Source organism: Urocampus carinirostris, chromosome 12 (genome assembly GCF_059441175.1).
Source record: "Urocampus carinirostris isolate Australia breed hairy pipefish chromosome 12, RoL_Ucar_1.0, whole genome shotgun sequence".
NCBI lineage: Eukaryota > Metazoa > Chordata > Actinopteri > Syngnathiformes > Syngnathidae > Urocampus > Urocampus carinirostris.
In genome coordinates, this window is record NC_142360.1 from 2,480,835 (window position 1) to 2,491,557 (window position 10,723).

The 10,723-nt window shown below is 44.4% G+C and overlaps 1 protein-coding gene across 2 annotated transcripts; it reads left to right on the forward strand.

Moving 5' to 3' along the window:
- The first annotated feature begins 1,294 nt into the window (after positions 1 to 1,294).
- On the forward strand, positions 1,295 to 10,020 carry LOC148354652 (vitellogenin-2-like). Of its 2 annotated transcripts, XM_088350524.1 has the most exons (35): positions 1,295 to 1,334; positions 1,413 to 1,433; positions 1,507 to 1,658; positions 1,736 to 1,987; positions 2,056 to 2,217; positions 2,284 to 2,432; positions 2,503 to 2,653; positions 2,731 to 2,888; positions 2,969 to 3,134; positions 3,220 to 3,345; positions 3,425 to 3,643; positions 3,717 to 3,934; positions 4,373 to 4,470; positions 4,540 to 4,664; positions 4,732 to 4,833; positions 5,218 to 5,337; positions 5,414 to 5,600; positions 5,679 to 5,772; positions 5,839 to 6,024; positions 6,111 to 6,293; positions 6,325 to 6,554; positions 6,632 to 6,983; positions 7,107 to 7,155; positions 7,312 to 7,356; positions 7,418 to 7,483; positions 7,565 to 7,771; positions 7,847 to 7,989; positions 8,070 to 8,208; positions 8,278 to 8,407; positions 8,486 to 8,669; positions 8,746 to 8,840; positions 8,916 to 9,010; positions 9,081 to 9,246; positions 9,648 to 9,809; positions 9,882 to 10,020. In XM_088350524.1, the coding sequence occupies exons 1-35, from the start codon at positions 1,295 to 1,297 to the stop codon at positions 9,992 to 9,994; spliced, it is 5,085 nt and encodes a 1,694-aa protein (XP_088206650.1). In that variant the 3' UTR covers positions 9,995 to 10,020. The 2 variants fall into 2 exon arrangements, with proteins under 2 accessions (XP_088206650.1, XP_088206649.1); XM_088350523.1 differs by having other exon boundaries at positions 6,111 to 6,258; positions 6,350 to 6,554; positions 6,632 to 7,155; positions 8,034 to 8,208.
- Positions 10,021 to 10,723: the final 703 nt, after the last annotated feature.

Below are 10,723 nucleotides of genomic sequence, written 5' to 3' on the forward strand. Positions count from 1 at the left end.
AATTTGAGGCCAGTTTTAATACGAACGTTAAAAAGGACAGTGTGTATTATGATTATTATTATTATTATTATTATTAGGCACCTTTTAGCGGTATAAAACAAGCATTTATTCAAACGGGACCAACCCAGTACTTGGGTCAAATTTGACCCAATTTTGTAAGTAGTTTGACAAGAAACAACCCATTTGTTTGGATTATTCTAAACCAGGTATCTAAAACTCGCGGCTCAGGGGCTGATATGGCCAGTGTGGAGTGTTTATTTCTTATTCATTCTTAATGTTATTTTATATTTAGATCTTATTTCATGTAAAAAATAAGAAATACATATTTTAGAACAGTGGAAAGTTTTTTTTCAGAGCTTTTATTGTGGAAAACCCTATTCTGCCAAATCTCAACCAGACCCCTGATCTGAAGGCCCCCAAATAAATTGAGTTTGAGTTCCTGCCCAAACCCAAACTCTTACCCTCACTCCTCAAACCTAACCCCAACTCTTAACGTAAACCCTATTACTGACCATAACCCTAACCATCTAACCCTTACCCCTGTAATTCTAAACCCTAACTCTCATTTTAACCATAACCCTCTAACCACAAACCCTGAAACAAATCCTAACCATAACACTAGCCATTTAATCCAACCTTTAACCACAAACGTTAATGCTCATTTTAAACGTAATCCTTAGCCTTAACCCCCAAACACTAGCCCTAACCACCTAATCCCCGATCCCTTATTCCCTAACTCCCTAACCCTAATTGTAACATTTACCCCATACACCTTATGTCTAATCCTAACTCTAACCCTTTAAATTTAACCCAGGACCCAACACTACGACTTTAAACGTAACTCTAAATTTAACCCTAATCCTCACCCTCACCTCCATACCTTAAATCTCAATCTGACAAAATCCAATATCAGATATTAATATCAGAGCAGTACAGCCAGTGTTGTTTCATAAACATATTAAGTACTTTTCTCTAAAATAGTTTTCTTGTGAATTGACCAATCACCTAACGTCCAAAGTTAACAAAATCAGGTTTTATATATAGGCCATCTTCCTTATGTAGTAATAATCACCTAAGTATGATAGTTTAAAAAAAGTTCAAAGGAAACTAACTGTCAGGCAAAAGTCAGGTTGAGTTGACTCGTTTGATTTGTGACATTTTTGATGGGTCTTATTTGCCCGACCCTCGCAGCCAGGGCGAGATAACCCCACCTGCCTGGTCAATCATTGCAGTTTTGGGCCTAGACGTGCCTTTAAAAGAGGGCTCCCCAACTGGACCAGTCACATCCATCGCCATGAGGGTGCTCCTGCTAGCCTTGGCTGTGGCCCTTGTGGGTAAGTCTTTCCCATCTTTTTGGAATTTCAGATTGTTCTGAACGTTAATCATTCTCTATTTCAATTTTTACAACCCAGCTGGCCACCAGGTCAAAATTGGTAAGTAAATTGTTGGCAAAAAAAATGATTTTGTTTGGAGCTCCAATGTAAAAGTTTCTGTGTCTGGTTGAAGCTCCAGAATTCGCTGACGGAAAGACCTACAGTTACAAATATGAAGCCATCCTCATGGGCGGACTCCCTGAGGAAGGTCTGGCACGGGCTGGATTCAAAATCAAGAGCAAAGTTTTGATCAGCGCTACCACGCCTGACACCTACGTGCTGAAGGTAGTGACCAGTCTTGTGCAACTTGCATGGACAACAATATCCCGAGGAGATTCACAAAGTCTTGTGACTTTTTGTAGCTTGTGGAACCGGAACTGTTAGAGTACAGTGGCATCTGGCCCAAAGACTCCTTTGTCCCAGCCCCAAAGCTCACATCGACCTTGTCGGCTCAACTCTCGACCCCGCTCAAGTTCGAGTACGCTAATGGCGTGGTGGGCAAACTCTTTGCCCCGGCTGGTGTCTCTGCCTCAGTGCTGAACATCGTCAGGGGAATCCTCAACATCTTCCAAATGAACATCAAGAAGACCATGAATGTCTATGAGCTTCAAGAGGTCTGAAGAACCGCTGTGGTTCATTCTACCTCTCCGGGTGAGCTTACATATGTTCTTTAATCTGACAGCCTGGAGTCGGGGGGGTGTGCAAGACCCACTATGTGATCACCGAGGATGCAAAGGCTGATCGCGTCCTTTTGACCAAGACCAAGGACCTGAACCACTGCCAAGAGAAGATAGTCAAAGATGTCAGCTTGGCATATACAGAAAAATGTTCCGAGTGTCAAGTGGTAAGCAAAACTAATGACTTTTGCCAACTCAAAACAAAGCTGAATGTTTATTTTTGCTACATCCAGAGAGGCAAAGCCCTTAAAGGAACCGCGGCTTTCAACTACATCATGAAACCATCCGAATCTGGAGCTCTGATTCTGGAGGCGACCTCCGTTGAGATGATGCAGTTCTCCCCCATCAATATCCTGAATGGTGCTGCCCAGATGGAAGCTAAGTACGTGCTCAGAATAAACGGCACTATGTGCGGCAAAAGCAAAGGTTTTATAAACTGTGCGAATCCTCAGGCAATTCCTGAAATTCCTGGAGATCCAGAAAACACCCGTGGAGCCTATCAGAGCCGAGTATCTCCAACGTGGTAGCCTTCAGTACGAGTTTGGCAGCGAGTTGCTTCAGACCCCCATCCAGCTCCTCAGGATTACCAATGCTGAGGCTCAGGTACTTGACAAACAGACTTCAACTCCCTAGGAGTTTTCCTGGGCCTTTAGCCTATGTATTCTAATATTGCCGGGCAGATTGTTGAGATTCTGAGTCACCTGGTGGACAACAATGTGGCCACAGTGCAGGAAGACGCACCTCTGAAGTTCATAGAGCTTATACAACTGTTGCGTTTGGCCAAATACGAGAGCATCGAGGCCCTTTGGTCCCAGTTCAAGTCTCGTACGGCTCACAGGTAGCTTCCGCCAGGATATAAAAAGATAAACCAAACATATTACTAAATAAGGACTTGGAGATTATATTTTTCCCTTTCAGAGAATGGATTCTGAATACGGTCCCTGCCATCGGTACTCATGTTGCCCTGAGGTTCATCAAGGAGAAATATCTTTCTGGTGAGCTGACTTTGCCTGAAACCACTCGGGCATTGATGGTAACTGTGCACATGGTGACCGCTGACTTTGAAGCCATCAAATTCCTGCGGGCAAGTCCATACTCCACACCTTCTACAGGAAATGCATCAAAAGTATGTCAAGAATTGTAATTTTGATGTTTTAATCTCGATCCAGGAGTTGGGTGAAAACCAAAAAGTTGTGAATACTCCGGTTCTGAAAGAGGTGGTTGCCATGGGCTATGGTAGTGCCGTCTATAAGTACTGCGCAGTGCACCCATCATGTCCCGTTGACCTTATCAGGGTAGGAGAGCTTGCTACTTTTCTACAGCTGAATTGGTTCTTTTAACATCAGTAATGGTCGTTTTTATTGACCTCTGCAGCCCATCCATGACTGGGTTGCTCGTGCCGTTTCCAAGGGTGATATCAGGGACATCATTATCACTCTCAAAGTGATGGGTAATGCAGGACATCCTAGCAGTCTCAAGCCAATCTTGAAGGTCTTGCCAAGCTTTGGCAGTGCTGCTGCTAACCTTCCACTGCAAGTTCACATCGAAGGTGTTTTGGCCCTGAGGAACATTGCCAAGAGAGAGCCCAAAATGGTACCTGGTACCTTTGATAATTAAAATTCCTTGGAGCCATTTAGTTGACAGAATGTGTGATCTCACAAATTAGGTCCAGGAGGTTGCTGTTCAGCTGTTGATGGGTAGAGCTCTCCACCCAGAGCTCCGCATGGTTGCCGCCATTGTCCTGTTTGAGACAAGACTCCCCATGGGTCTCGTGGCCGTTCTTGCTGACGCGGTCTTGAAAGAACCCAATCTCCAAGTTGCCAGCTTGGTCTATTCTTACATGAAGTCCATGACCAGGTCCACCTCACCTGATATGGTGCCAGTGTAAGTACCTCAAAAACAGTCTCGGTATGCAATTGTTGGATTTCATTGCCTACTCTGATGGTTTTATTTTTTCTCGAAAACAAATTTTTATTAAGGCAGCACTGCAACGCAGTGGTTAGCGTGTGTTCAGCACAGTTCTGAGGTCATGAGATTGAACCTCCTGTGTGGGGTTTGCATGTTCTCCCCGTGATTGCGTGGGTTTCCTCCGGGCACTCCAGTTTCCTCCCACATTCCAAAAACATACATGTTATGTCAATTGGTCAGTCAAAATTGTCCCTTGGTGTGAATGAGCGAGTGACTTGTCTGTCTCTGTGTTCCCTGCGATTGGCTGGCAACCAGTTCAAAATAGCTGGGATGGGCTCCAGCACCCCCGCGACCCTACTGAGGATAAGCGGTGCAGATAATGGATGGATAATGGATGGATATTTTTATCATTAGTGCCGCCGCCTGCAACGTTGCTGTGAGAATCCTGAGCCCCAAACTCAACCGACTGAGCTATCGCTTCAGCAGAGCGCTCCTGGTTGATGGCTACTACAGTAAGACATATCTTAATAGGTAAAGCTTTCCTGACTGAGTGAACTGATAACTTCTGCTTGCACCTGCAGGCCCCTGGATGGTTGGTGCTGCTGCCAGTGCCTTTTACGTGAACGAAGCCGCAACCGTCTTGCCGAGATCTGTCCTGGCTAAAGCTCGCACCTACTTGGCGGGAGCTTATGCTGATGTCATTGAGGTAGCAAATTAAAGCAATCAAGGTTTGGGGTTGATTTACTGTAAGTTATTCATATCGACTTCATCAGGTTGGTGTGAGAACTGAAGGAATCCAGGAAGCTCTTCTGAAGGTCCAAGATCTTTCTGACAGTGCTGATAGGGTCACCAAGATGCAAAGAGTTCTCAAGGCTGTAAGTCCGCGTGATCTGTTTTCTAGTAACAAACTTTTATCGACGCATTTTTAACGACCCTCAATCATGCGCGACACAAGGGTTCACATTCACTCTGTTCATTGCCTGAATTCGATAAACAATACAAATAAGTTAGGGCATCTGTGCACGACTGCATACATCTTCAGCACGAGGTTATACATCTGAACGTACGGCAAGCGCAGAAGCCCATAAAGTGCCAAATGAAAAAGACAGTCGCACACGCCCATGACTTAACATATGAATGCGGTACCAGAGTTTTAACAGTAATGCAATAAAACACAGATTTTGCGAGAATTCAAAAAATCTCAGAAAAATCAAATATCAACTCTGTTACACCTTTACTTTTTCCTCTGCATCTTGTAGCTTTCTGAGTGGAGAGCTGAGCCTTCCAGGAAGCCCTTGGCCTCTGCACATGTGAAACTCTTTGGACAGGAGGTTGCCTTTGCCAATGTCGACAAAGTGTTTGTTGATCAGTTGATGGCGGTATGTGTCCTGTTATTTAAAAACTCGTGTGAATATTTAACAACAGGCAAAGTCTGAATCTTCATTTTATTGACAGCTTATCACTGGACCAGAAGTTCAGTCTTACGGAAGGAAAGCTCTGGATCAGTTGCTGGCCGGCACCAAGTGGACCTACGCTCTGCCCATGCTGGTGGCTGAGGTTCGTCGTATCCTGCCCACTACTGTTGGTCTGCCTATCGAACTCAGTTTCTACACTTCTTCTGTGTTAACTGCTGCCGCTGAACGTAAGATGGACCTACTGGTCACACATCATAAATGAAAACAAAAAACTTTTGCCAATTCATTTAGTCTCTTTTCTACAGTCCAAGTCACCGTGACACCACCCATTGCTCAGAAATTCCATCCTTCCCAGCTTTTGAAGTCTGATATCCGCATGAGGGCTGCATTTACTCCGAGGTACTTGAAATATCCTCCCTTTTAGTCTACCAGAAAGCCAAAACAATTACTAATCTTTTCTTGCAGTGTTGCCATACATACCTATGCAGTCATGGGTGTGAATACGGCATTCGTCCAGGCCGCCGTAGTCTCAAGAGCCAAAGTTCACACAATAATCCCAGCCAAGATCGAAACCAAACTTGACTTGATCAAGGGCAACTTCAAGTTTGACTTCCTGCCTGTCCAGGGCATCAATAAGCTTGCATCTGCTGCGTATGTAAAAATACTTGAGGGAAATTGAAGGGATTTTAATATGGTTTGCAGTCTCTGATTTTTTTCTCTGTGGTGCATCACAACAGTGTTGAGACGTTTGCCGTTGCACGAAACGTGGAAGAGCTTTCTGCTGCTAAAGTGACACCAATGATTCCTGCTGACTTTTCACCACGGTCCTCCAAGAGGAGCTCCTCCAGGTCCTCCAGGATGGCTGCCTCCATGAGTGACGGCAAGGTGAGTTTAAATCCTTGTCCGGTCATTGCAATGGAATCACTTTCCTGCAAAACAAGCCTAACGTACTACATTTTTACGTTTTTTTTTTCAGTCCGTGTCGTCTGAGCTCCTTTTTTCCCCGTTGACCAAAATGACCAAACTCATCAAGGTCTTTGAGAAAAAAATGTGTGAGGAAAGCAAGACGTTTGGAATCAAGGCATGCACTCTGATCAAATCTCGCAATGCAGCCTGCATCCGAGATGTTCCGTTGTATGCCGCGGTTGGAAAACATTCGGCTGTTATTGAGGTTAAACCAGGCAAGTATGAAATATAGAGGAAGTATCTGGAATAGATTATAGTTCTAGGAAATTCAGTTCCTTTGATTTTTTTCTAGCTTCTGGACCAGCCATCGAGAAGGTTGAAATTGAGGTTCAGGTCGGAGAGAAAGCAGCCGAAAAGATCGTTAAAGTCATCGAGCTTAGTCAAGATGATGGACTTCTCCAGGACAAAAACGTCCTCTTAAAACTGAAGAAGATCCTTGTCCCTGGTCTGAAAAACCGCAACTCATCCAGCTCAAGCAGTTCCAGTTCCTCCAGCTCTCGCTCCAGCAGCTCAAGCTCTTCCAGCTCATCCAAGAGCTCTTCGAGTTCCTCTCGCCAAGCTAGCCAGACGGTTGACCCTACGTCCAAGTTGCAAATAACCCCTAGCAAATCTTCCAGCAGCAAATCCAGCAGCAGTTCCAGCAAGTCCTCAGGCAGTAAATCCAGTTCTAGCAAATCTTCTAGCAGCAGATCCAGTCTTCATTCCGGCAAATCATCCAGCAAATCCTCCAGCAAATCCTCCAGCAAATCCTCCAGCAGTTCCTCGAGCAGCAGCCGAAGCAGCAGCCGGAGCTCGGTGTCTAGCTCTAAGTCAAAAGTGAGACAAAAGTTACTCAACTCACCAAATCAAATTCAAATAGAGTAGAACTGAGCTGAGAGCAGCCCGAGATTACTAGGGCTGTGGTAAAAACACTCTGTAACGTTCTCCTCAGTTCAAACAGAAACATAACAGAGTTTGTTTTTTTAATTTCAGCAAGAACTATATGACATGAACTTCACCAAGACCCATGTTCACCAAGTATGCACATTTAAAAAAATAAAAAACCTTCAGTCTGTTAAAAGTTTCCATTGTTTTTCAGCATTCACACCCTAAGTCCCATCAAAGCAAGAGCAGTGCCAGAAGCTTTGAGCTCATCTACAATAAGGTAAGTCATATAGTAATCCCAGTCCAGAATCTGGAGAAACTGTTCTCGAAACACATGTTGGTTTATTTATTTCTATCCCAGGCCAAGTACCTTGCTGGTGCCGTCACCCCAACTGTGACTGTCCTCATCCGTGCCGTGAGAGCTGACCACAAGGAACAAGGATACCAGATCGCCGCTTACTTCGACAAGGCTACTTCCAGAGTCCAGATCATCCTCACCAACCTGGCAGAGAACAACAACTGGAGAATCTGTGCTGATGGAGTCAAACTGAGCGACCACAAGCTAATGGTACCTGGACACATCTCGATGTTGTCCCGCCTGACTTTGATTCAGATCTAACAAATGTTACTTTAACGTTTTCAGTCCAAGGTCACCTGGGGTCAGGACTGCAAACAATATGAGCTTGAGATTGCAGTTGAAGCAGGTATCGTTAGCCAACTGCCAGCAATACGCCTGAAACTGGCTTGGGCCAAAATTCCAAGCAGCTGGAAATACTATGAAAAAGAGTAAGATTCAGGAGCCCATTGGAAATTGTTTGGCATTCCGGAAGAAATGTCTCATTTGCGTTGTTTCTTGCAATGTCCAGGTTGTCCGACTACGCTTATCGGTTCGCTCTGCAAACCGGAATCAACCAGGCAAAGGTCAACAACGCGCCTAAGGAGGTCAAACTGACTGTGGCTGTCGCTTCCGAACAATCCCTGAATATTGTCTTGAAAACACCAAAGGTATGCCATAATTTTGATCATGCTTTATCGGTTCCACCCAACTTCTAAACGCTGAGCTGTCTACCACAGAGGACCATCTTCAAGGAAGGAATGTACATTCCTATTTCTCTGCCCATTGGTAATACGGCGTCAGAGCTGCAGTCATACCAGGATAGCTGGGTTGATAGCATCTCTTACATGGTCAGCAAGGCCCACACAGGTACGAAATCCTTTACCCTTGACTGCCCGCTGGAGAAATTTTCTGATTAACATAAACCGATCTGCTAATTTTGTCTAGCTGAGTGCAGAGTGATCAAGGACACCGTGGTCACATTCAACAACAGGAAGTTCAAGGCAGAGATGCCTCACTCTTGCGCCCAGGTGTTGGCTCAAGACTGTACAAGAGAGGCAAAGTTCCTGGTTCTGTTGAAGAGAGACCAAGAACATGACCAAAACATGCTGACTGTGAAGATCGCAGATATGTAAGGGAGTGGTCAGATCTCTGAATGAACCTAGAAAGCCAACACACGATTCACATGTCTCCTGTGTGATCATCAGTGAGGTGGACATGTACCAGAAGAACCGCGTCGCAGTAGTGAAGATCAACAAAGAAGAAATCCCTGCCCTGAACCTGCCATACCGTCACCCAACAGGTTTTGCACATTTGTGCCACTTGAAGTCTTCCTTTTGATCTAAAAAAACATCAACATTGGTGTCTTTGCCTTCAGCTGACATCCAAATCAGACGTAACGGTGAGGGCATTGCTCTCCACGCTCCCAGACTCGGTCTCCAGGAGGTCTACTTTGACACTGAAGGCCAGAGGGTAGGAAATAGAAGGTGAAGCCCAGGGACAAAATGTAGAAACTGATTGTCGGAACTGTTCTTTTGACTAGGTTAAAGTTGTGGACTGGATGCGAGGTCAAACCTGTGGACTTTGTGGGAAAGCAGACGGCGAGATCAGACAGGAGTATCGCACCCCCAACAGCCGCTTGACCAAGAATGCAGTCAGCTATGCTCATTCCTGGGTTCTGCCCGCTGAGAGCTGCAGAGACTCTAGTGGTATGTTGATCTTCTAACTGTCACAAGCTAGGGTTTCAAATTAGGATCTGGACTTGATATTAGGGCTTTAAAACCTTTTAATGGCTTCCAGCAAGGGTTTCCTATCAGGGTTTAAGCTCTATATTACAGTTTTAAATGCTTATTGTGGTTTCAAGCTAGGAATTCCAACCAGAGTTTGGTCTAGATTTAGGGATTATGAACCCTTTTTAATGTTTCCATTAAAGTTTTCATTTGACCGTTGGGTTTTAGGGGTGTTTTGAACTTGTTTGGGCTTGACATTAGGGTTTCCAAGTCTTATTAGGGTTTCTATCTAGGGTTTCCAACTAATGGTTGGGCTCTATACTAGGGGTTTAAGTCTTTTAAGCGTATTCAGCGGACAATGTTCCTCTTATTTCCTCCAGAATGCTTCATGAAGCTTGAGTCTGTGAAGCTGGAGAAGCAGATGATCGTTCACGGCCAAGAGTCCAAATGCTTCTCTGTAGAACCAGTCCTGCGTTGCCTGCCTGGCTGCATGCCTCTGAGAACCACCACCGTGTCAATTGGCTTCCACTGCCTGCCTGTTGGTCAGTCCACTACCATGACAGAACCCTCTAGTTCAACCACTTTCACTGAACACCACCTGTTTCCCTTTTCAGACACCCGCCTGAACCGTTCCGAGGGATTGAGCGGCATCTTCGACAAGAGCGTGGACCTAAGAGAAACCACAGAGGCCCACATCGCCTGCCGTTGCACCACTCAGTGCGCTTAGTCAGGCCAACAATGTTTATTTCCATTCATACCACTACTCTATCAATAAAGTGTAAACTATAACAGCAAGTTTATGTGGTGTGTGGAATTTATTTCAAATACAGTTTTCCCTTGTCACATTGCGTGTCTACTTTTGCATCCTTTGATTTTTATTTTTTTCTAATAATTAGTTTTGTGGATTTTTGCATACAACACCAAATCTTGTACGTGGGTTGCCAATAGCATAGATTTAAACTAAATATGAATATACAACTGTTGGATCCACCATAAATGGACTCTAGTATTTTTGAAGTTGAGGCTGAAGAAAAATGGAAATGTCCCCAAGAAATCAATCAATACACGCAAGGCTTTTTAAGAGTTTAAATGTACCATTTCTTTGTGTCCTACAAGTTCCATAGTGCATTGTGGCATCAAAATATCCCGGGGGAGGAAAACTGCACAAGTAAAAATCAAGGGAATAGTTTAAATCACAAATCCCTGGATCAGTTCTGCTTGCATACTCTCGCTTTCCATCAGAGCAACAGTTAAATTTGTAGTTTAACAGACACTCAAAATAAGGAGTAAAGACACCAATGAATTCTGAATTTGCAAAGAAGAACAAGAGAGAGACCGGGTTAAAGACGAAAATGAAAGTCTACCGAAAGCTAAGACAATAAAGTTTAATGAAGCATGTGTAGCAATTAGCTTCACTGCAACCATTGCGTGAGATAAGGAAATATCGGTGTGCTTG